Consider the following 27,449-nt stretch of genomic DNA (forward strand, 5'->3'; position numbering starts at 1 on the left):
TATTTATGCTCTGTCGGCGATGGAGCATCTTTAACATGAAATGGGGAAAAAATCTGGGAAACAACGTCTTGCGACAACCCTGAAAACACCATATATCTTAAAACAAGAAAAAACAATTGCTACATGTAAATGGGATTTTTTGCTAATTATCTTTATTTTAACATGAAATGGGGAAAAATCTGGGAAACAACGTCGTGTGACAACCCTAAAAACACCATATATTTTAAAACAAGAAAAAAAATTGCTACATGTAAATGGGATTTTTGGACAGATATGCGACTTAAATCAAATAAAAAAATATTTGAACTTACCATAAATGAATTCAAACATTTCTTATGATGTTCCGACATTTTTTTTTTTAATTAAACCATATTTAGGATGTGTACTCGAACCTGGGCCGTTTTCAATTATACGGTTTGACTGGTTGGACCTACATGTAGTTGTTCGTTTATCAATTAAAGACTTACCTGGTGATTTTATATTGTTTTCGGGCGAGTCTTGACAAAGCCCTCACAGGCCTGTATCAAAAACTGCAGGTCCGTCAGGTTTTAGACTAGAAATAATAACTTTTTAACCAACGGTCGAACCGGACCCGTTCCGAATAAACGAAAACGGCCCTGTTCTTTAAGTTCAAATAAGCTCTCTATTTCAAAATATATGCACTGCTGACAAGTAAACAAACCATGAACTTAATACTGAAGGCGTCTATTTGGGGAAAGTTTAGAAAAAATATCTAGGTTTAAACACACGTTAGAAAATTTTCACATTTTTATTCATAAAGTGTTCCAATTTGGGTAGTGCCACGTTAGGTAACGAACATTTGTATAACAAAATATAACATTACAACGTAACATAGGCCTAGACATTGTACATTTATTTGTTTGCAAAGCTCTGGGGACCATTGATTCCTTAAAAAAGATGGTTTAATGCTTAAGTATATGTTTATCTTCTCTTCTAGTCGAAATACAAGCTCTTAAGAGTTTATGTGCAGTGTTGCCAATAAAAACTGGTTTTAGATAGTACTTTCAGTACTTTGATCATCAAAATGAAAGTAGATATCATTCGGAACTTAAAAGAGTTACCTTCAAAAGGAGTTAATAAAAATAGAGAGACTCGAAAGTATGTAAAACAAGTATGGAGGCAGTTTCCACATGTTACATCAGCTGTGGTTGTAACAGAAGTCCCCACAGTGCTGACTGGGGCCCAAATGGTTTGATTTGTTATTCAACGTGTCATTCTATCGCCATCTACCAGCCACAAGTAAGTGTGATATCTATATCATTTACAATAAAATTACAATGGCAAGAATTTTTTCGATATTCGTATCCACATGGCTAGCCTACGTAAATGTACTGTAGTTCAGTTGATCACAGTAAATACGCTAGTATACAGGAGATATATCGTTCATTTACATAAAATTATATAACTATATATAAAAGTGTGTGTGTGCTACAAGGATTTGTCTTATGATTAATCTGACCCGCCTACATTTTACAATATTTATATATGCGTGTTATGATTCGAAATCTGTTCTTCTGGCATTCACCAGAGCCTATAGAACTCGATTTGTCCCCTTCTACTTCCAGAATATAACTTCCTTTCACTCGATTGTAGCTCTTCTACTTCTGGAAGCTCTTCTGTCTATAGGCTTGAATATCTTCTGAGAGACTTCTCTTCTTAGAAGAGAGCACACCTAAGAAAAGCGCAAATCGAGTTGAGGTCAGGTATTATATGTCTAAGGGAGATAATTAGTTATTTATCGCCAACTCCACTTTACTCCCTAAAGGAAGATGAAGTAGATCTAGAGTATCCAATTCCTGTTTTGATACCTACATGTATCATCGAAGTTGATACATTCCTTTAAATCACTACTAGTCATAAGAGTTCTACTGGGATTGTAACCTAATTTGGCCAAAAACATCCTACTGGGAAGGATAACAGAATTTCTATGTTTGGCTCTGACCCCTTGAGTATAAAGAATGGGGCACATTAGGGAAATTAGAGGTTCGGTTAATATTTAAATTCCTACAGAAAAAAAACCCAATTAACCTGTATTCAAAACATTACTCGGCATTACATACCAGGTGAGCGATACAGGCCCTCTTGGCCTCTTGCTTTTTTCTGTTTCTTAAAACCGGATTATTTGATGACATGACGGGTCAGTCGAGTTATGTATTCTAAAATGTCTAAAACACAGAGGTCAAAGGGGGTGGGGGGTGTTAGTTGGCAATGGTGACCTTATTAAGTATTTTACAAAATGGATTGATGTCTGTAATATAGGTACCAGATATGTCTGTGTATGGTATAAAATAGGTCTATTTCAGTGATGTCAGAGGTGAAACAGAACCATGTCAAAGTGGGATATGATGGAAAATTGCCTGTATTACATTTTGAGTTTTGTTACTTTGTAATTTAATCTGCAATGTTACAGGGATATGGAGATGGGATAGCCAGGGTGCTGTGTACATTGACAGGCCACAAAAACAAGGTGAACTGTGTTGCGTGGGTGAGAAAGGCAAACCCTTCAGGTATAATAACATAATATAACTTTATATGATGCTGAATTGATTACTTTTCATTCTTTAAAGGCCCACTACCTTTCCGAATCGGCTATTAATTTTCAAATTGGGAATGTAAAACTAGATCGGTAATTTTGTAGAATCGCAAAATTTATTAACTTACCGTCAATACTACATGTATCACCACCTTCTGAACAATTTGATTAAAATAAATTTAAATGTTAATTTTCATAACGCGGGTCGTCTTATGTTTCCCGCCGTCGTCCTAAATACCACGCGGTAGTTGAATATCACTGCGTCAGACGACAAAACAGCGGAATTACTCTCCACTGTTATCATATTTTTTACGCAGGAAATCTTGCACATGTTTGGTGTGGTAACCTCATCTTAGGCCATCGGTACATATTTTCTGATGTTTTTAATGTTTTTAAGAAACCTTCATATTTTGTTCTGGAAAGGTAGTGGGCCTTTTTAGTTGTACAGTATTTTTGTGTGTTTTATTAAATACCAATTAACGTAATTATTTAATATTTATTTCAATGTTTTATGAACAACATTCAGTGGAATTGAATTCAATTGAGTTTAAAGAAGTTATCTGGTTATATTGGTGAAAAAACAATTACCTCTGACAATAAGTTAATTAGTTGAATAACATTCCATTTCATGATTTGTTGTTTAGGCATAGTTGGAGATTCATAGTTGATTGCACCACTCTATACTACATATTTTTCATGATAAGTGTATGGTATTGTGATGGACTGTAGTGTACCGTGTGTCTCTGATAATATTGTTTGTGTTTAATCTTTGATTTCTTGATCTTTCAGCATAGCAGAAAATAAAGTGGTTTCAAATGATTTCTTTTCTTCTTTTTGATCAATTAAGATGACGGCAGAGATGAGTGTCTGGTATCAGGCTCAGTGGATACAACAGCAATTGTGTGGCGGAAACAGCGAGATAAGGTAAATTCAAGGTCACTGGGCATGATCAGCAAGTGTCAAGGTCACTGATCAGGGCATAAAAGGGCAAGGTTACTAAGTGGAGTCGGGCAACATAAAGGCTAGGTTCAAGTACTGTAAGGTCAGGATGAAATTGTCAGGTAAGGTCAAGGTCACTAAACTCAATTCGTAATGTCAAGGTCACATACGAGGAGTAGATAAGGTCAAGTTTATTTAGCAGTGTCAGATAAGATCATTGACACTTAAAGGTTGAGTTTTGAGCATTATGCGAATCTCTCTCTTTGTTGATTATAGTCAAACCATTCATAGAACATGAGAATTATGAATTTTAGTTAGTAAATAAAACTTTTCACTTTCCAAGATGTGGTATGACTGAAAAATATTTTGCATAAACCCTGTTCACAGTCACCATGATTCATGTTGAAGAGTGTGCTACAGATCACTAGAAATGCCACGGCATGGTCATTGGGGCCTATGGGCATTGTAAACACATTTCAATTGTGAATGGTAGGACATGGTAATTTGAAATCAATTGTACAACTATTTTTACTAGGGTTGTCAATGGTTAACCGATTTCTTGGCAGGAAGTCTCCTTTCCGGGTTACAAAATTCAGTAACCGAATAATCTGACTTGTAAATATGTAAGTGTCTGTTTGTATAATTATTGTCCAACTGAAAGTCCCATGTTATATAAACGATGTCCAAGGTGATGATCATTTACCGCTATTGTAATAGAAGCATGATAACGTTATCAATGCTTGTTATAACTACTGACGCCTGCATCCTGAAGTTTAAAATCCAGGAAAGTATTCGTGTATTGCCAATAGCGTTATTTGAAGTTTTCTTAAAGAAGTCCATAGAAGGGAAAATCGGGCCTGTTCATGTATTTGCATAAGGAAAGTCGGTCCTTAAGTAAACAATTGCATGCGCTAATAAAGAAAGCTATGATGTTTATTATATCAAATGGCTAGTATACAACGTGTTTCAATAGTGTTACACTCTCTAACTAATCTGGTAATTTGTGAGTTTTGTATAAAAAACAATTACCCATATATCGTTAAACAAATTATCTAAGATCAGACAATCGGCAGTAACATATGCATGTGCATGTACCTGTAGTCTGTCTCATGGGGCAATTGTTTCAAATTGATTATATAGCATTATTCTGAACATTATAGGCCTACCCTAATTAGTAGTAAACAAAACATTGGTAGGATTTGCTGTGGTTTCATATTTTGTTATATGTTGTTTACGACTCGCTGCACTAGCTTAGTTTAACACAGGACACGGGTTGCAATCGTGAGGCCAATTATATATATCTCCCATACCTGACAGGGTTATCCCGTGGTTGCTAGGGAAAAGATAACTGTGTCTTTTACCGGGGTAGGGAATATTGGAATCTTACAGGGATCTGTCAAGTGGACATGGATATCTCAACCTGAGTGAAAGATTTTGGCTGGTTAATATCTTTCACGAGTGTTAAGATATCCCTGTCGACTTGATAGACCCATGTTTGATTCTTTTTCTCCCATGCTTGTACGAAACATTATGAAAAAATATCCTGTCCACTTGGCAGACCCATGTAAGATTCTATTAATCATATACTGTCAAATGTGGTTGCTTTAGAACGACACATTAAATCTGTAGGGCAAATACGAATATGTTACATTATAACCAATGTTATGTGTTAAAGGGACAATTCAGTACATTAAAATTTGCACATATAATTTCTGAAACAAATAGCTCCAATAGAAATTAGATTAGTTGATTTTACTGTGATATGCTAGAAAAGCCCACTGTAGTAAAATGCATGTGAAATGTTCAAACTCGCTTAAGGTTACTGTCCGCCATTACACATAGTGGTGGGATGTCTTGTATGCTGAACCATGGCCCTTGCCAGTGTAGTAAAGAAGTTTTTGTCTAGAACTATTCATTTCGCTCTTACAGTAGTGTGTTAGATGCATGTTCTTGTCTAAATATAATTTCATCAACTCCTCAGTGGTTATGTGTTGCATTTGTTTAACGTGTGTGACTTTGGCTTGGGTATGGGTACAGCATACATGTTGTACCTGCTTAATCATATTGATCTAACAGTATCTATCAAAATACTGAACAATGTCGTGAAATTTGTCAATATGGATGAGTAACTGTTTAGTGAATCTCAACCGGTTTGACAACCCTAATTTTTACCAAACTTTCACATAATACTGTTTAGTAAGGTTGTGGTGTTTCATGGTTTTAGGATTCCATTTTGAAACCATGAAAGCAGTGTGGGTTGTGCTACAGTCATAGTGCCAGTGTTTGGTAGAAGAGCATCAGTATAGTAATAGTACATAGTCACTGTGAAGATAGTTTTCAACATTTTACATGTCCTTGATACAACCTGTACACTTGTGGAGATTGTGTATAGAACATAGTCTTCATTAACTATGAAGGGATCTTAGCAACATGATGAAAAAATGTGAATTTGCTTTTTTTTTAAATATCTGTTTGTTTGTATGATCTGGTACATGATTGTCTCCTTTACAGTATGAAGCCATTGCCACATTAAAAGGACATACTGGGCCGATCAATTCTGTAGCTGGACTTACCGTTCCTAGTGAGGACGGTGCATCCTCCACATACATTGTAACAACATCAGCAGATTCTCAAGTAAAGGTCTGGAGGAAGACTGGTGAGGGAGGTAAGTAACAATCACTTAAGAGGACTGGTGAGGGAGGCAAGTAACAATCACTTAAGAGGGCTGGTGAGGGAGGTAAGTAACAATCACTTAAGAGGACTGGTGAGGGAGGCAAGTAACAATCACTTAAGAGGGCTGGTGAGGGGGTAAGTAACAATCACTTAAGAGGGCTGGTGAGGGGGGTAAGTTATAACTGAAGATGACTGGTGAGGGTGATTTATCACTGAGGAGGACTGGTGAGGGGGGTATGTTATGATCATTAAGGAGGACTGGTGAGGGGGGTACATTATGATCATTAAGGAGGACTGGTGAGGGGGGTAAGTTATGATCATTGAGGAGGACTGGTGAGTGGGGTAAGTTTATTACCATTGAGGAGGACTGGGGAGAGGGGGTAAGTTATGATCATTGAGGAGGACTGGTGAGTGGGGTAAGTTATCATTGAGGAGGACTGGTGAGGGGGTAATTGATCACTTAGAAGGACTGGGGAGAGGGGGTAAGTTATGATCATTGAGGAGGACTGGTGAGTGGGGTAAGTTATCATTGAGGAGGACTGGTGAGGGGGTAATTGATCACTTAGAAGGACTGGTGAGAGGGAGTAAGTTATGATCATTGAGGAGGACTGGTGAGGGGGTAATTGATCACTTAGAAGGACTGGTGAGAGGGTAAAAAGTTATGATCACTGAGGATGACTGGAGATGGGATAAGGTATGATCACTGAGGAGGACTGGTGGGGGGGGGGTAAGTTATGATCTTTGAGGAGGACTGGTGGAGAAGGGGTAAGTTATGATCATTGAGGAGGACTGGTGAGAGGAGATAAGTTATGATCATTGAGGAGGACTGGTGAGGGGTAAGTTATCACTGAGGAGGACTGGTGAGGGGGGTAAGTTATGATCATTAAGGAGGACTGGTGAGAGGAAGTAAGTTATGATCACTGAGAAGGACTGGTGAGAGGAGGTAAGTTATGATCACTGAGGAGGACTGGTGAGGGGGGTAAGTTATGATCATTGAGGAGGACTGGTGAGGGGGGTAAGTTATGATCATTGAGGAGGACTGGTGAGGGGGGTAAGTTATGATCACTGCGGAGGACTGGTGAGAGGGGGTTAGTTTTGATCATTGGGGAGGACTTGTGAGAGGGGGTAAGTTATGATCATTTAGGAGGACTAATGAGGGGGTAAGTTATGATAACAGAGGTGGGGCCGCTGAGAGAGGTAAGTTATGATCACTGAGGAGGGCTGCTGAGAGTGGGGTAAATTATCACTGTAGGACTGGTGAGGGGGTAAGTTATGATCACTGAGGAGGGCTGCTGAGATGGGGGTTAGTTATGATCATTGAGGAGGACTGGTGAGGGGGGTAAGTTATGATTACTGAGAGGGACTGGTGAGGGAGGTAAGTTATGATCATGGAGGAGGACTGGGGAGAGGGGGTAAGTTATGATCATTGAGGAGGACTGGTGAGGGGTAAGTTATCACTGAGGAGGACTGGTGAGGGGGTAAGTGATCACTGAGGAGGACTGGTGAGGGAGGTAAGTTATTACCATTGAGGAGGACTGGGGATGGAGGGGGTAAGTTATGATCATTGAGGAGGACTGGTGAGTGGGGTAAGTTATTACCATTGAGGAGGACTGGGGAGAGGGGGTAAGTTATGATCATTGAGGAGGACTGGTGAGTGGGGTAAGTTATCATTGAGGAGGACTGGTGAGGGGGTAATTGATCACTTAGAAGGACTGGGGAGAGGGGGTAAGTTATGATCATTGAGGAGGACTGGTGAGTGGGGTAAGTTATCATTGAGGAGGACTGGTGAGGGGGGGTAATTGATCACTTAGAAGGACTGGTGAGAGGGAGTAAGTTATGATCATTGAGGAGGACTGGTGAGGGGGTAATTGATCACTTAGAAGGACTGGTGAGAGGGTAAAAAGTTATGATCACTGAGGATGACTGGAGATGGGATAAGGTATGATCACTGAGGAGGACTGGTGGGGGGGGGGGGGTAAGTTATGATCTTTGAGGAGGACTGGTGAGAAGGGGTAAGTTATGATCATTGAGGAGGACTGGTGAGAGGAGATAAGTTATGATCATTGAGGAGGACTGGTGAGGGGTAAGTTATCACTGAGGAGGACTGGTGAGGGGGGTAAGTTATGATCATTAAGGAGGACTGGTGAGAGGAAGTAAGTTATGATCACTGAGAAGGACTGGTGAGAGGAGGTAAGTTATGATCACTGAGGAGGACTGGTGAGGGGGGTAAGTTATGATCATTGAGGAGGACTGGTGAGGGGGGTAAGTTATGATCATTGAGGAGGAACTGGTGAGGGGGGTAAGTTATGATCACTGCGGAGGACTGGTGAGAGGGGGTTAGTTTTGATCATTGGGGAGGACTTGTGAGAGGGGGTAAGTTATGATCATTTAGGAGGACTAATGAGGGGGTAAGTTATGATAACTGAGGTGGGCTGCTGAGAGAGGTAAGTTATGATCACTGAGGAGGGCTGCTGAGAGTGGGGTAAATTATCACTGTAGGACTGGTGAGGGGGTAAGTTATGATCACTGAGGAGGGCTGCTGAGATGGGGTTAGTTATGATCATTGAGGAGGACTGGTGAGGGGGGTAAGTTATGATTACTGAGAGGGACTGGTGAGGGAGGTAAGTTATGATCATGGAGGAGGACTGGGGAGAGGGGGTAAGTTATGATCATGGAGGAGGACTGGGGAGAGGGGGTAAGTTATGATCATTGAGGAGGACTGGTGAGGGGTAAGTTATCACTGAGGAGGACTGGTGAGGGGGTAAGTGATCACTGAGGAGGACTGGTGAGGGAGGTAAGTTATTACCATTGAGGAGGACTGGGGAGAGGGGGTAAGTTATGATCATTGAGGAGGACTGGTGAGGGGGGTAAGTTATGATCACTGAGGAGGGCTGCTGAGAGGGGGTAAGTTATGATCCCTGAGGAGGGCTGCTGAGAGGGGGTTAGTTATGATCATTGAGGAGGACTGGAGAGGGGGTAAGTTATGATAACTGAGGAGGACTGGTAGGGGGGGGGGGTAAGTTATCACTGAGTAGGACTGGTGAGGGGGTAAGTTATGATCATTGAGGAGGACTGGTGAGGGGGGTAAGTTATGATCACTGAGGAGGGCTGCTGAGAGGGGGTTAGTTATGATCATTGAGGAGGACTGGAGAGGGGGTAAGTTATGATAACTGAGGAGGACTGGTGGGGGGGGTGTAAGTTATCACTGAGTAGGACTGGTGAGGGGGGTAAGTTATGATCATTGAGGAGGACTGGTGAGGGGGGGGTAACTTATGATAACTGAGGAGGACTGGTGGGGGGGGGGGGTAAGTTATCATTTAGTAGGACTGGTGAGGGGGTAAGTTATGATTACTGAGAAGGACTGGTGAGGGGGGGGGGGGTAAGTTATCACTGAATAGGACTGGTGAGGGGGGTAAGTTATGATTACTGAGAAGGGCTTTGTGAGAGGAGGTAAGTTATGATCATTGAGGAGGACTGGTGAGGGGTAAGAAGTTATGATCACTGAGGAGGACTGGTTAGGGAGGTAAGTTATGATCATTGAGGAGGACTGGTGAGGGAGGTAAGTTATGATCATTGAGGAGGACTGGTTAGGGAGGGTAAGTTATGATCATTGAGGAGGACTGGTTAGGGGGTAAGTTAAGATCATTGAGGAGGACTGGTGAGGGGGGTAAGTTAAGATCATTGAGGAGGACTGGTTAGGGGGGTAAGTTATGATCATTGAGGAGGACTGGTTAGGGAGGTAAGTTATGATCATTGAGGAGGGCTGGTAAGGGGGTAAGTTAAGATCATTGAGGATTGTTAAAGTGGCTTAGTGGTTAAGATGTCTGGACATTTTACTGGCGGGTAAATAATGAACATCAAACCTGAAGGAGAGATGTTAAATGGTACCTATTTGCTGACCCAACATTGTGTGTCATTCAAGTTCATATGACAATGAGGGCATTTAGCCCTCTGTGTGTTTTACAGACGTTTCCAGTCTTCTTCTAAGTAGTCTAACTGATAATGAATGAAACATTTGGATTGAAATTGGCTACCCAAATCTATTTTTTTCAGATAATGATCTTATTTTAGACTCTTGAAATGTTGACTTGTTTCAGACTATGTCCTGTTGCAGACGCTATCATATGGTACAGGATTTGCCCTGGATGTAGCCTTGACAGTCATCCCTAAAACAAACTGTAAGATTTAACCTAGTGTGTTCAGCTTGTAGAAATTTCCACCCCTTTAGTTGATTTGGTACAGTTTTTGCCTTACAACCAGATGATCATTGAATAAACCATGGATTATGAATACATGGTCGATATTATAAGACTCTTTCATATGTGGATATGAAAGATAGGGATATTCTACCTGAGGGTCACAAAATGTAGTAAAACCCGAGGCTTGCCGAGGGTTTTGCAACAGTTTGTGATTCCGATGGTAGAATATCGCTATCCTTCATATCCACTTACGAAAGAGTATTTTTCTTACATACCTCGGCGTTTTATTGCAATTTTACAACTAAAATATTCCGCCATTTTGAAATAAATTTGAAGAAATACAAGGCTGAAAGTCAATTTTTTATACATGAAAAATTACGTGATATTTTCAACAAAAATTCCGTTGTTTGCATCTTTTATTGTAAAACCAGTCAAGTTTGTGAAAAAAATGTTAAAATTTTACCGAGGAAATAGAAATTTTGTTGACGCCGTGACGTCACGAGGCTTTATTGCATGGGTAGCCATGCAATACAGCCTCAGGCGGCATGAGTGTATTGCCCTAGACCAGCCAGTATTACACCCCTAGGTATGAAAGAAATATATATATACATTAGGAGTGTCACGGTTAACCGAAAAATACGGTTAACCGAAAAATTCAACCGTACGGTTCGGTTCGGTACGATAATTCTAAGTTTCGGTTCGGTTCATTAAAAAAATAACTGTCCTATAATACCTGTAATTTACGTGTATAAACTGTATTGCAGATTATTTCATTGAAAATACGGCGAAGTTGTTTGTAAGAATCCCGAGAAATACACCTGTTGACCGACATATAGTATGTGTAACACGTGTGCAAGTTCAGTCATTCAGAAGATCGTTTTTTGCTGTCTGCGGACATGATTTTTCACATACATAATATCTAAATGATATATTTCACTAAATGCTTGATATTTTGTAATTGATAATTTTTTATTATGTATTTTTCCGATAACATTAATCCCGCAGAATATCGGCAGCTAAATCAAGCCGCCATTGTGTTGCCGATTGTAAACAATCGCGTTTCCGTCGGCCAATATTCCGTGAATTAGGTAAACCATTTTACGATTGAACATGCACCTGGTACGTAATAATGTTTATCTCTATTATAATTCAAATGCATAATACTTTTTAAAAACACTTTTTCTGGGATAATACCGATGTATTGATTTGCGGTAAAACTTACGATTTTCACATGTCAATCATCACATAATAATGCGTCATGAAGGATACGAGAAAAGTTTTAGTGACGAAATAATGTATCATAAAGGATACGAGGACATATATCTCTCTGTGACTGATTAATGTGTCAATAGTACTGAAAGAGTTAAAAAGATAAGAAAATGTTCAATTATGTTTTTTAAAGATGTTCCACTGCTGAGAGATCATAAATGATACTCAATATTTGAACAAAAAATTGGTATTTAATCGTGTCATATGTCTAATTAAGACACAAAATGATATAGAATAATTAATGAATTTCTTTGCTGCATGCACTTTTAGAACTTCAATGTATATAGGATATAGTGCTGTGGATTATTTTTCAGGGCGCAATAAATTATATGTTTTTAATTAGAAGTGAAATCTTGATAAAGAAAAAAAACCCATTTGTTTAAATGATATACCATCTTTAAATCTAAAGCAGAACTTGCTTTTGATAGAAAATAGACTTAAAAAGTGTAATTGAGATTTGCCTGAACCGAACCGAAAAAACCGAAAACCGATCAAAAAAAGTTGAAACCGAACCGAGCTGAAAAAACATGAACCGTGACATCCCTAATATACATGTATATATATCAACGGATCAAATTATGATCTTGTTCAGTATTCATATTGGGCATTTTCATTTTTAGGCTTGTCAAAGTATACTGGAAGAATTATATGGCATTATGTATTGTATATCAAAGTATTTCTTACACAAAAAGGAATATTTTTTGTTAATTAAATTAAATAAACCTGTCTCAGCATTTCTGCTCATATCAACATAAAAAACATGTCATTTTCAAGTCTTCAGTACCTAAAATCAATGCATGGTGACATTATCTAGGTTTGGTAGTGGAAGTGCTGGCCTAATAAATCCATTACATTTCAGTGCCAGTGCTGGCCTAATACATCCGTTACATTTCAGTGCCAGTGCTGGCCTAATAAATCCGTTACATTTCAGTGCCAGTGCTGGCCTAATAAATCTGTTACATTTCAGTGCCAGTGCTGGCCTAATAAATCCGTTACATTTCAGTGCCAGTGATGGCCTAATAAATCCGTTACATTTCAGTGCCAGTGCTGGCCTAATAAATCCGTTACATTTCAGTGCCAGTGCTGGCCTAATAAATCCGTTACATTTCAGTGCCAGTGCTGGCCTAATAAATCCGTTACATTTCAGTGCCAGTGCTGGCCTAATTAATCCGTTACATTTCAGTGCAAATTCTGGCCTAATAAATCCGTTACATTTCAGTGCCAGTGCTGGCCTAATAAATCCATTACATTTCAGTGCCAGTGCTGGCCTAATAAATCCATTACATTTCAGTGCCAGTGCTGGCCTAATAAATCCGTTACATTTCAGTGCCAGTGCTGGCCTAATAAATCCGTTACATTTCAGTGCCAGTGCTGGCCTATTTAATCTGTTACATTTCAGTGCCAGTGCTGGCCTAATAAATCCGTTACATTTCAGTGCCAGTGCTGGCCTAATAAATCCTTTACATTTCAGTGCCAGTGCTGGCCTAATAAATCCGATACATTTCAGTGCCAGTGCTGGCCTAATAAATCCGATACATTTCAGTGCCAGTGCTGGCCTAATTAATCCGTTACATTTCAGTGCCAATTCTGGCCTAATAAATCCGTTACATTTCAGTGCCAGTGCTGGCCTAATAATTCCGTTACATTTCAGTGCCAGTGCTGGCCTAATAAATCTGTTACATTTCAGTGCCAGTGCTGGCCTATCTGGCCTAATAAATCTGTAACATTTCAGTGCCAGTGCTGGCCTAATAAATCTGTTGCATTTCAGTGCTAGTGCTGGCCTAATAAATCCGTTACATTTCAGTGCCAGTGCTGGCCTTATAAATCCGTTACATTTCAGTGCCAGTGCTGGCCTAATAAATCCGTTACATTTCAGTGCCAGTGCTGGCCTAATAAATCCGTTAATTTCAGTGCCAGTGCTGGACTAATAAATCCGTAACATTTCAGTGCCAGTGCTGGCCTATCTGGCCTAAAAAATCTGTAACATTTCAGTGCCAGTTCTGGCCTAATAAATCTGTTACATTTCAGTGCTAGTGCTGGCCTAATAAATCCGTTACATTTCAGTGCCAGTGCTGGCCTAATAAATCCGTTACATTTCAGTGCCAGTGCTGGGCTAATAAATCTGTTACATTTTAGTGCCAGTGCTAGCCTGTGGCTGTGATGACCAGAAAGTTAGATCAGGATCTTGTTACAGGACGACCAGGTAGGTAGATCAGGATCTTGTTACAGGACGACCAGGTAGGTAGATCAGGATCTTGTTACAGGACGACCAGGTAGGTAGATCTGGATCTTGTTACAGGACGACCAGGTAGGTAGATCAGGATCTTGTTACAGGACGACCAGGTAGGTAGATCTGGATCTTGTTACAGGACGACCAGGTAGTTAGATCAGGATCTTGTTACAGGACGACCAGGTAGGTAGATCAGGATCTTGTTACAGGATGACCAGGTAGGTAGATCAGGATCTTGTTACAGGACGACCAGGTAGGTAGATCTGGATCTTGTTACAGGACGACCAGGTAGGTAGATCAGGATCTTGTTACAGGACGACCAGGTAGGTAGATCTGGATCTTGTTACAGGACGACCAGGTAGGTAGATCTGGATCTTGTTACAGGACGACCAGGTATGTAGATCAGGATCTATACCATATCTGTTCAACCTTAATTGTGTCCCAGAAACATAGAACATATTAAATTAATACAAACTGAAAACCAAATACTAAATGTCAGGATTAATTTTTTTTAATTAAGAAGAAGAGTATATATTTATACATTTTCAAGTGATATTCCATATTTGGAATAAAAAGCAAAACAAACAAAACATTTGACAATGAGTCCTCTTTACAAACTGCAAACCTTCTTATTGGATGACATTGATATTTTTGTAGGTCAAAAGGCATAGTGTTTTTGTATGGTTTCTGTCCATATACCAAGTAGTTGGTAACACAGTTAGTGATAACACAGTTAGTGATAACACAGCTAGTGATAACACAGCTAGTGATAACACAGCTAGTGATAACACAGCTAGTGATAACACAGCTAGTGATAACACAGCTAGTGATAACACAGCTAGTGATAACACAGTTAGTGATAACACAGCTAGTGATAACACAGCTAGTGATAACACAGCTAGTGATAACACAGCTAGTGATAACACAGCTAGTGATAACACAGCTAGTGAGATAACACAGCTAGTGATAACACAGCTAGTGATAAACACAGTAGTGATAACACAGCTAGTGATAACACAGCTAGTGATAACACAGCTAGTGATAACACAGCTAGTGATAACACAGCTAGTGATAACACAGCTAGTGATAACACAGCTAGTGATAACACAGCTAGTGATAACATAGCTAGTGATAACACAGCTAGTGATAACACAGCTAGTGATAACACAGCTAGTGATAACACAGCTAGTGATAACACAGCTAGTGATAACACAGCTAGTGATAACACAGCTAGTGATAACACAGCTAGTGATAACACAGTTAGTGATAACACAGCTAGTGATAACACAGCTAGAATGTCATGTCTTGATTCCCTGATTGACTATGACAGTATTATCTGTCCTGTCCTTGCATAGCTTTCTACATCTATGGGAATTCTCTTACACAGAAACACTGATCCAGCAACCGTTATTTACAAAATTTGGTTTCAAATGTTCTATACTTATTGTAAAATAAAGTTATCAAATCTGTTTTTATTTTTCTTTAGTTTACAAAGGTGATAAGTCTCCAGGGCCATGAGGACTGGATTAGGGCAGTAGACTTCACAACTGATGGTGAGTGTTTTCTCTCTTATAACTAACAAATTACAGACAATCAGATGCAATGGATGACCATTGAGAATTAGTTACTGTTAATTTCGTTTTCTTCAAATCACAATGTATGAGCCTATTAACAGGTACAGTGCATGTCTTGGCAGGTAAACAATTAGGCTTTTAATGTATATAGCACAAAAATCATCACAGGCTGATTTATCAACAAAAATGCACTATAGTTTTAAAATTTATTGATCCTTTACCAACATTTCAGAGGAACCTTGATCATTGAACTTTGCCATAGCTTTAATTTACATGTTCATTTTAGTGAAATGCATTGTGAGATGTTTAATTTCAGTGTAAATAGAAGATATCAATTTGTGCAAACAAAAGATTTAAGAGAATCAATCTGTAAACAATATTTTTGATAGACAACGGAGATTTACTACTGGCCAGTGCAGCTCAAGATCACTTCATCAGAATTTGGAGAATAGCACAACGAGAGGCTGGTGATGAAGTAGTGAGAATGGTAAAGGAACTCTCAATAGACGAAGAAATTAAGATGCGGGAGAACACATTCAGTTTTAAGGGCACAAGTGAGTAATTTTCATAGCAATAGATGTTAAAACATTTAGCATGTAGAACATCAAGGTTTTATCAGATTGTATAATACAACAGAGGATGAGGAATGGCTAATAAGATCTTTCAACCCCTATAGAGAGAGAGAGGGGAACCTCAGCTTGAGGGGTCAAATTCTTCAGATGTCAAACTTTATATCAATGAGATCTCGGATGAGTTCGATAATGGTCAAAATTTGTCTATATTTGCAAGAGTTACGGGACATTTAAAACAGATAAATCCATGGTTTCCGCTCAATAACTTAAATAAACAAATTTGGTATATTACTTTATATCAATGAGATCTTAAATGGGTTCGATACTGGTCAAAATCTATCAGTATTTGCAAGAGATACAGGACTTGATAACTGAATTATTAACAATATTTACAACCGTAAATAACTTTTTTTTGTGATGCTGTGCAGGCTACACATCCACTTCTGTGGAATTCTTGTTTTCTGTTATGATAAGAAAAACCATACAATGAACATGATACCTTCTGTTTTGATTCAGATAGTCCCATGACCTTTGCCCTCAGTCTGGATTCTGTCCTGAGTGGCCATGAAAATTGGATATACAGTGTCTGCTGGCAACCTCCTCAGATCACAGGTAAAAAATGATCAAGTACCAGGTACATTTCTATCTTATCTCGACTGACCGATTGACAGGTAGTGTGTAGCCATGCCTCATGCTCGCATACACACATGTACCTATTCAATGTCGAAGAAAACGTCATAGCATACACAATACAAAATGCTACGTCATGTGTGGTACATGTGGACAGTTTGATTGACAGCATCAGATGGTGGGCTATTCAAATCGCTTTTTGTCCGTTGTCCATGGTCCATCCTTCCTTCCGGTCGTCCTTCCATCCGTTAACAATTCCTGTTATCGCTATTTCACAGAAAGTGCAGAAGGGATCTTTCTCAAATTTCATATGTAGGTTTCCCTAGGGCCCTAGTTGTGCATATTGCATTTTGGGCCGATCAGTCGACAAGATTGCAGTCAGGCAGTCGTCTTGGATTTTTATTGTACAAATTTGTTATCGCTCTTTTTCAGAGAGTACTGAAGGGATAATTCTCAAATTTCATATGTAAGTCCTACTGGGGCCATAGGTGTGCATATTACATCTTGGGACCAATCAGTCAACAATATGGCCGCCAGGTCATCATCTTGGATTTTGGTAGTTGAAGATTGTTACCACTAATATTTCTCACAAAGTACTGATTCAGAAGAATCGTTCTCAAATTCCATATGTATGTGCCCATTGGGCCCTAGTTGTGCATATTGCCTTTTGGGACCAATCGGTCAAAAAGATGGCTGACAGGTCGCCATCTTGAATTTTGATAGTTGAAGTTTGAAAAGTAGAGAAAAGATCCATCTGACAATTGTCGGACATAGATCAATCTTTGGTGGGCGCCAAGATCCCTCTGTGATCTCTTGTACATTTATTTTTAATTTGCGTGAATCATGTAATATGTTATTATATTAATTGCAAAAGTTGCTATTTTCGCCTCAAAATTCTTGACAAATATATTACATTCAGTAGTAATCTTAATAATCTTAAAAATGAAGAATGTCAACATTCAAGAACAGTTAAGTTAAATGTAATTTCAGTCATGTTAGATGTAATGAAGATTTAACAGACTGTTATCACTATTATAGACTTGACTGACTGGTCGGGCTGCTGTCAGGAACAATGCCTTTGGATAAGACTGGGATCCCAGTCATTCCACTTACTGTTATCACTATTATATATAACCTTAACCTATACATGTACTGTTAATTTATATCTGACCTTGACCTTTTGTATATCAGACCTTTTGTGACCCAGAAATGGGTTACCACCAGCCAATGCGTCTGCTGTCTGCCTCTATGGACAAGACCATGATCCTCTGGAGACCTGATTTAGACACTGGAGTTTGGGTAGAGGAGGTGAGAGTCTACAGTGTTTTATAAATTCAGTTTTCTATAACGGAACACCTATCCGGTAAATTACAGATACGTAGGAGACAATGCATTGATTTAATCGATTTAGGAACATCAATTTATATAATTATTCAATATGATATTCCTAGTGGGATGACCAGCTCTATCTCTTTTACATTATAGTTAATATAAGTTAATCAACTGTTTGTAGGTTCGTGTCGGAGAAGTTGGTGGTAATACCCTTGGTTTCTATGGCGGTGTGTTCAGTCCCCGTGGTGATGCCATCATTGCCCATGGTTACCAGGGTGCCTTTCATCACTGGTCATATGATAAGGTATGTACTCTGTTAATAGTTCATATTGCATAGTCACACAGGTACCTTGGTCTATGTGATATGTGATATATGTTTCACAGATAGTTGTAAGTAGTGAAGGCTCTGCTTCTATTTGAGCTTTTCATTTTATTTTATTTAAAGGTAAAAAAGTCCTGGAAACCTCTGGTCACTACAAGTGGTCACTTTGGTGCTGTCCAGGACTTAGCCTGGGATCCTAGTGATGGTCAGTATGTGGTCAGTGTGAGCTTAGATCAGACCACCAGACTTCATGCTCCATGGGTCAGAAGTGGACAACAGGCAAGTATACTAGTTATTTATATCATTACTGTAATTACAATACTGGACATACAACTTCCCTAGTCACTGTAGTAGTTCATCAGTAGACAGTTGGATTCTATACAAATTACTTTTTTTTATATTATCTTTTTTCATGTAAAATTAATCTCTTTTTAACATAACGATATCAAAAGATGCTGTTAGAATATACATCACAGTGTGAGAGCTAGGTAGAATGCCTCAATATATTGTTTGATCATGCGTTGCTTTGTAGCTTAAAAAATGATAATAATAAAAACAGTCTTGGATTTAATGTGCAGGTTTGTTGAAAGTTTTATATATTAGAATGAGAGTTTGCTTTAATTTCTAAATTCTTTCCATTTGATTCTGACAGACATCCTGGTTTGAGATAGCGCGACCCCAGGTCCATGGATACGACCTTCAGTGTGTGGCTGTAGTACACAAGTACAGCTTGACGACAGGTGCCGATGAGAAAGTAGTCAGGGCATTTGAAGCGCCGAGAAACTTTATAGAAAACTTTTGTAGTATATGTGGTACAGATCTGAACAAAGAGCTACAGAAAGAGGTAAGATTATCTGTATTGGAGAGGAATGGAGATGTTATTGAATACTTAACCTGGTGTTTTAACACCAATACGGCCATTTCAAGATAGTAAAATGACATTAGGAAAGTACGATTTACCATTGATTAGTCCCACCTTTCATTGACTTTGACATCATAAAAATCATGCCAGAATGCAACGTTATAATTACAGGAAGGTGGGACTAATTGACACCAAATTTTACTTTACCCATGGGTATTTTCATGTTTCATGTATACCTTACATTTACTTCCTATTGATACTGTTTTCAACTTATTCAGATTTCCTTGCGGTTTATTATTTTAAAAATATTACTTGGGTTTTGTCAAATAATTCAGCTAAAAGATTAAGTTTTAATGAATTCTTTATGGGGATTTACCTAAAGGTATATATTGCTAACTAGTACTGTTTCTGCAGGAAGCTAAAAACCTTCCAGAAGGAGCGAGTGTGCCTGCTCTGGGTCTGTCAAACAAGGCTGTGTTTACTGATCAGAAGGAGGCTCCAGCCCCCAAGGAGGAAGAGATACAGGCCCACCCTAATGACCAGTATCCAGAGGTGTACTTCCAGGCTGTCAATATGACAGGTAAGTTCTTGTATCACCTACGACTGATCTGTGATGTTGTTAGGTTAGTGTGACATTCACTTCAAGGTCAAAGTTAAATGAGTTTTTCGAATGTTCCACATGATTTACAATTGAAGATGCAAAAGTAAAATTTGTCAGATATGCCTACCACAGTATTACATGCTAGTCAGAAGTTAAGTCTTTTTCCAGGAATTAAAGGTGCATCACTAGGAATTGGCTATAGCCTATCACTATGAAAGTATTGAAGAAAACACATTGCATTTTTCCTCACATTCAAGCCGAAGATAAAAATGAAATTGTACTGATTTTTATGACAACTGATTTGATGGTGTTGGTAAGTGATGAGTTGATTATTACAGAACCCCCGACAGAGGAACATCTCCTTCAGAACACTCTATGGCCTGAGATACAGAAACTGTATGGACATGGTTACGAAATCTTCTCCTTAGCATGTGACCCCCAAGGGACCGTGCTGGCGTCAGCCTGTAAGGTAATGTCAGATACCATACAGGGGGTTAGGGATTCTATAGCAGGAACAAGTTGAGTAATGGAAAAGATGATTTACATACACAATATAAGGATGGATTAAAATACATCAATGGAAAACTGTCCATTTTTAGCCCACCATCATCAGATGGTGGGCTATTCAAATCGCTTTTCTTCCGTGGTCGGCCGTCCATCCGCCCATCTGTCTGTTAACAATACTTGTTATCACTATTTCTCAGAAAGTACTGAAGGGATAATTCTCAAATTTCATAATTTTATATGTAGGTTCCACTAGGGCACCTTGGATTTTATAGTTAAAGATTGTTATTGCTATTTCTCAGAAAGTGATTGTTCAAAAATTTCATATGTAAGTTCCCCTAGGGCCTTAGATGTGCATATTGCGTTTTGGGACCAATTGGTCAACAAGATGGCCGCCAAGCAGCCATCTTGAATTTTTATAGTTAGAGTATGTTATCGCTATTTCTCAGAAAGTACTGAAAGGATCATCTCAAATTTCATATGTAGGTTTCCCTAGGGCACTAGTTGTGCATATTGCATTTTGGGGCCGATCAGTCAACAAGATGGTCAACAGGCAGTCATCTTGGATTTTTATAGATGAAGTTTGTTACAGCTATTTCTCAGAAAGTACTGAAGTGGTCCGTCTCAAATTTTACATGCAACATGTTTGAAAAAGTTTGAAAAAGTTTGAAAAGCAGAGAAAAGTTCCCTCTTTCCATTGTAAGACATAGATCATTCTTTAGTGGGCATCAAGATCCCTCCGGGATCTCTGTGTCACATTGTCACATAAGCAGAATGTTTTGTCTGAATTGATTTTTACAATTATTGACCTTACATGATATGTTTCAGGCAGCCAAGGCTGAATTTGCTGCTGTGATATTGTATGATTGTAAAACCTGGACCCAGCAATGCGCTTTAGAGGGACACTCTCTAACGGTCACTCAAATCACGTTTTCTCACAGTGGTCAGTTTTTACTGACCGTGTCCCGAGACCGGACCTGGGTTGTGTATAGGAGAAGAGACAAAGATGCTCCTGATACAGGTATATATACGTACTTGAAATCTGTTAAACCCATCAATTTCCTACCAATTACTAAATTGCATCAATATGCAATATCCCAAATTGAGCAATTTAAAATTAACTTTTATTTATAATTTAGATATATGTACCAGGTATATATGTGTACATTATGTATGTAACATATACCATATGTATTGACGTATCAAAGTGAAAGTCTTTATAAGAATTCAAGTCTTTTCATGTCACTTTTGAAATTTGAGAGTTCATCAAAATCAAATTGCATCAAATATGTGTTATTGATAAAAATGTCGAACAGGTTTAGTTGCTGTTTAGAGATCATCAGCTAGATTTATCCTTTAGAATCTCCACTGGTATGTTTGACCTCTATCTCACTAGGTAATGGGTCAGCTAATTATGTTATGCTGTAGTTAATTTTTTCTCCAGGTAGATCTGTGAATCATCCTATTTCAGTTCAAGTGATTATTTTTTTGATAAAACACAAAGTCAATATGGTGCCATGTTGAAAATTTATTATTCAAGTTAATCTAATGGTTTGAATAAACAAACCGTGTTGTGAAAAGTTTAGTTGACAGACAAGAAAAATGGTTTTAGACATAGTGAGTCAAGGAGGTAAAACTGCTCCCAAAATATAGAATATTTCTAACTCTGTGAATCTGCAGCACCGCATTAAAAATTTAAAACAAAAGAATAGTATCAACTCTAATCGTCTATAACCATTCATATTACGTGTAACAGTCGTATGTTCATTGTAGAACCACTATTCTCCAAGATGGCAGCCACAGACAAAAAATCAGCCGTTCATTCACGGATAATCTGGTCGTGTGCTTGGTCACATGATGATAAATACTTTGTCACTGCAGCGAGAGATAAAAAGGTGAGGTTACTATGGTATCAGTAGGTAATGTCACTGCAGCGAGAGATAAAAAGGTGAGGTTACTATGGTATCAGTAGGTAATCATTTACATATTACCGGTACTATGGTATCAGTTGGTAATCATTTACATATTACTATGGTGTTAGTAGGTAATCATTGACATATTACTATGGTATCAGTAGGTAATCTTTTACATATTACAATGGTATCAGTAGGTAATTAATCATTTACATATTACACTGGTACTATTATCAGTTGGTAAATTTAAATTCTATGGTTCATAGTAATCATTTACATATACGACTATTATCATGTATATTTACATAACGTAAGTGAATCATTAGGTATCATAGTAATATAGTATATAGTAAAATTACAGTAATAATAATTATCAGTAGTAATATTACATATATGGTATCAGTAGGTAATCATTTACATATTACTATGGTATCAGTAGGTAATCATTTACATATTACCTATGGTATCAGTAGGTAATCATTTACATATTACTATGGTATCAGTAGGTAATCATTTACATATTACTATGGTATCAGTAGGTAATCATTTACATATTACTATGGTATCAGTAGGTAATCATTTACATATACCTATGGTATCAGTAGGTAATCATTTACATATACATGGTATCAGTAGGTAATCATTTACATATACCTATGGTATCAGGGTAATCATTTACATATACTATGGTATCAGTGGTAATCATTTACATATACCTATGGTATCAGTAGGTAATCATTTACATATACTATGGTATCAGTGGTAATCATTTACATATTACTATGGTATCAGTAGGTAATCATTTACATATACTATGGTATCAGTAGGTAATCAATATCAGGGTATCATTACATTCTATGGTATCAGTAGGTAATCATTTACATATTACTATGGTATCAGTAGGTAATCATTTACATATACCTATGGTATCAGTTGGTAATCATTTACATATACTATGGTATCAGTAGGTAATCATTTACATATACCTATGGTATCAGTAGGTAATCATTTACATATTACTATGGTATCAGTAGGTAATCATTTACATATTACTATGGTATCAGTAGGTAATCATTTACATATTACTATGGTATCAGTAGGTAATCATTTACATATTACTATGGTATCAGTAGGTAATCATTTACATATTACTATGGTATCAGTAGGTAATCATTTACATATACCTATGGTATCAGTAGGTAATCATTTACATATTACTATGGTATCAGTAGGTAATCATTTACATATTACTATGGTATCAGTAGGTAATCATTTACATATTACAATGGTATCAGTAGGTAATCATTTACATATTACTATGGTATCAGTAGGTAATCATTTACATATTACTATGGTATCAGTAGGTAATCATTTACATATACCTATGGTATCAGTTGGTAATCATTTACATATTACTATGGTATCAGTAGGTAATCATTTACATATTACAATGGTATCAGAAGGTAATCATTTACATATTACAATGGTATCAGTAGGTAATCATTTACATATTACTATGGTATCAGTAGGTAATCATTTACATATTACTATGGTATCAGTAGGTAATCATTTACATATTACAATGGTATCAGTAGGTAATCATTTACATATTACTATGGTATCAGTAGGTAATCATTTACATATACCTATGGTATCAGTAGGTATCATTTACATATTAAAATGGTATCAGAAGGTAATCATTTACATATTACTATGGTATCAGTAGGTAATCATTTACATATTACTATGGTATCAGTAGGTAATCATTTACATATTACAATGGTATCAGTAGGTAATCATTTACATATTACAATGGTATCAGTAGGTAATCATTTACATATTACTATGGTATCAGTAGGTAATCATTTACATATACCTATGGTATCAGTTGGTAATCATTTACATATTACTATGGTATCAGTAGGTAATCATTTACATATTAAGATTTCACAAATTAGTTATTTATTGTAAGACTTCAAGTGAGTATCTGTTAAACAGGCTGCACTTGATATATACCTCCTGTAAATCTAAACCCAATCTAGTCATATGTAAATGGTTTTCAAGAGGATAACTACATGTGAATCTCTATTTAGGAATTAGAGGATATTTTGATACATATTTTGTGGTCATTAATTATAGATTTTAACATAACCTAAGTACAGATTTATTATACTGATATTCACACCACAGTAATGTTTCTGTTTTGTGTTTGATTTTTCTCTTCAAAATTTTTTGTAATATATCGTGATAATTTAAGTTATTGTATAGGTTGCTTGTACACATTTACTTTCCCCTCCCAAAGGTACTTGTTTGGAGGCGACCAAGTGGAGCCGCTGTGGACAAGCCAGTTGGAATGATAGATGTAGGAGACTCGGCGACAGCTGTGGACATGGCACCTGTACAACTGCCAAATGACCGGTATGTCTGATTACTAAGCTAACAGGGTGACTGAAGAGTCCTGTTACAAGACACAGCAGCAAACAGTTTACATGAGTATGGTTGTATAAGTCAAGGTCACTGATGTGTATTAAAATAGGGTACAGAGGTAAATTATATACAAAATTATGGTAGACAATATCTCATGGTTGTTTATTTTGCTTTGGTTTGCTTGCCTAGAAGTCAAAGGTCATGGCCACTGTTAAAACACTGCTAAAACACAATTTTTTTCTTAATTCAAATTTCTGTCGCAAATTCTTTGCCAATAGTGCATGTTTTCAATTGATTTTAAATCCAAATGTCAAAGGTCAAGGAATCTGTCGCTGAAAATAATGAATTCATTTCTGTGCCAATGTTAAAGTTTTTTGATTTCCTGATCAGAGTCAAGGTCACTGCTACCAGAAATAGAAATGTTTTTCCATACTTACATTCAAGTTGTGAGCGATATATACACATCTTTAGAATTCTTCTAAAATATTGAAAGGACTTACTGGTAGTGAGTTTAGTATTATTTAGCTGGTTCATAGGAATTTTCTGTTCAAGAGATCTATATTACAGGTACGTGGTGGCGGTTGGACTAGAAAATGGCTCCATACAGTTGTACACCTGGAACATGGCTGACAATAGTACCTCTGTGTGGAAGAACTTCGCTCAACTGTATCCTTTACACTTGATTGTAGAAAAATGTAATGCATTATTACGTGTATGGACATTTTATAAATACTACATGCATTAGAGGGTGACAGTGCCTAGTGTCACCCCGAGGATATCACTGTTTGCCTTGGGTGACAGTGAAATTCCGAGGGGTGACACTAGGCACTGTCACCCTCTAATGCAGGTAGTGTTTATTTTATTATACCAAAAGTCTAGAAATAAAACTAGTTTTCAAGTATTTTCAATCTATTGAAACACTTTACGTATTTTAGCAAAAGTCAAAACTCACCGTTGGCAGTAAAATAACTATCAGCTTCCATACTGTACTCGGTAGCGCTTATTACAATTGCATTGTAAAATAATACTCACAACAAGCTTTCAGTGAAATATTCTTGTTGTCTTGTCTCCTGCGTACAACATTAGCAACGTCATGAAGACGCTTGTAATCGCATGTCTTCCGTTCACCTTATCACCGACGGGTTAATTAAAACCAACATATAACGCTTGGACGGTAAGCCAATATTTGTAAATGTAAAGCTCCATACTTAATTTGAAAAAAAAAGATATCGATAGACACACTAATTTGGCAAAACTGTTACTGAATAGCTCCAGATAAATTTCAAAGCGTCGCTTCAAAAAGCAAAGATGGCGTCAAAAAAAGAACGGAGTGCGCATTTTTTTGGGCAGTTGATATTTTGCACTGTCAAAAATACACTATCACCCGTTGCTAGGGGGTTGCTACGAATATGTTTATTGTCTCCTATTGTTACAATGCTAACTACCGTGTGATAGTGTAAAATACCAAATATCTCTCGACCAATCAGAATGGAGGATTCTCACTTGAGGTGTAATAACATGTGATATTGTTTCAAACTTTTCTATTTTGAGTTGAACATGTGTATTTTATAAAATTGTGAATCATTCTGTCCACATTTGCAGATTTAAATAATTGAGGTAAAACATTTCAGTTTAGTATTAATAATAAGTTTGTAATTTAATGTTTCAACGTCTAAGTCATTGTGATATTTTAAAATGTAAAACACTCATGGTTTTTTTACTGAACTTAATAAGTAACTTATAATTGTTTTAAAAGAAATTGGAAAAAAATTAATAAGGGTGATCAATGTGAGGTAGATTTCAAAATGAAGTTATCTTTAACAAATATTTAGAAATTCCCATCATCTAACTATAAAGAGGCTACGGTTCCGTCCTTGTTTGGGCCGAGCAGGTTCTCCCCGAGACGATGATACCAACCTTCAACTGGCAAGCTGTAGCATGGATCATGCAGTCCGCATTTACGATATAGACCTCACTAAAATCTGATGCTCAGTTAGATAATAAAGACTTTACATTCTACATCAAGATCTGCATGCATCCTATGAATCTTGAAACAGGGATTCTGTTTTACCTAAAACCTCTTTAAAACCTCAGTGGAAATTTTGTGTTGATCTCTCAAGATCCATTCATGATACACTTATGATTTTGAGGACTAGCCATATTTCTCACTAACATGTGTAGACATACGAGGTCATAGAAATGTCAGGCCATTACAAAAAGTAAGAAAGGGTGTCAGTTTACATTATTGTCAGTTATGTCAGCTAAAGGTGACGTGTGCAATATAACATAGTCTAACACTCTCAGTAGACATTACGGTACTTTAAATGTAAATTTACCATTAGGTAGATATCATCTCAGCTTTTGTCAACAGTGACATCCACTCTAAAGTTGTATAATTACTGTCTACGTTCATTTCTGAAATTGAATTCTGACACTAATAAACTGTGATACTGTAATTTAATGTGTCTTGGTGTTTGTTTCATTAAATGAATGTCCTATTAACAGCCAGGGTCATGTAAGGACGGCCTCCCATGTATGGGGTGTGTTGCGTGTATGAAGTGCGAGTGTGTTTTGTATAATGATCTGAAAAACTAGTGGCCATGTGGTTAAGGTTTTCCATCAAGCTATCCTCCTCTAATGAGTGAGTTAAACCCACCTTGAGCAGTTACCAGGAACCCAAATCTGACTTGTCCTGAAATGATTCTAGCTGTGTACGGGACATAAAACAAACCTAAATGTAAAGTAATATTAGGATATGGGCATGTAATTTAATTTCATACGTTACACTAATTATTTTTTGGTTAGATGTTTGAGATTATTTTTCCATAGGCCGAAAGAATTGTACGTC

The 27,449-nt window shown here is 37.5% G+C and overlaps 1 protein-coding gene across 1 annotated transcript; it reads left to right on the top strand.

Annotated features, from left to right (window-relative positions):
* The first annotated feature begins 665 nt into the window (after positions 1-665).
* Positions 666-27,062, top strand: LOC138315060 (elongator complex protein 2-like). The gene is made up of 21 exons (XM_069255790.1): positions 666-1,260; positions 2,432-2,528; positions 3,402-3,478; positions 6,005-6,158; positions 10,264-10,344; positions 13,771-13,805; positions 13,846-13,872; positions 15,351-15,417; positions 15,828-15,992; positions 16,527-16,622; positions 17,848-17,948; positions 18,154-18,276; positions 18,418-18,573; positions 18,947-19,138; positions 19,571-19,736; positions 20,096-20,226; positions 21,090-21,282; positions 22,035-22,156; positions 24,477-24,592; positions 25,169-25,267; positions 26,434-27,062. Exons 1-21 carry the CDS (start codon positions 1,135-1,137, stop codon positions 26,585-26,587), a joined length of 2,478 nt encoding a protein of 825 aa, XP_069111891.1. The 5' UTR covers positions 666-1,134; the 3' UTR covers positions 26,588-27,062.
* The last annotated feature ends 387 nt before the right edge of the window (positions 27,063-27,449 follow it).

This window comes from Argopecten irradians, chromosome 2 (assembly GCF_041381155.1).
Source record: "Argopecten irradians isolate NY chromosome 2, Ai_NY, whole genome shotgun sequence".
NCBI lineage: Eukaryota > Metazoa > Mollusca > Bivalvia > Pectinida > Pectinidae > Argopecten > Argopecten irradians.

Bases quoted from the DNA above. Each gene is read 5' to 3' on its own strand.
- LOC138315060 (XM_069255790.1), top strand. From the start codon at position 1,135: ATGGAGGCAGTTTCCACATGTTACATCAGCTGTGGTTGTAACAGAAGT. The intron at 1,261-2,431 runs GTAAGTGTGATA...GCAATGTTACAG, and splicing joins TCGCCATCTACCAGCCACAA to GGATATGGAGATGGGATAGC. The intron at 16,623-17,847 runs GTAAAAAATGAT...TTTGTGACCCAG, and splicing joins GCAACCTCCTCAGATCACAG to AAATGGGTTACCACCAGCCA.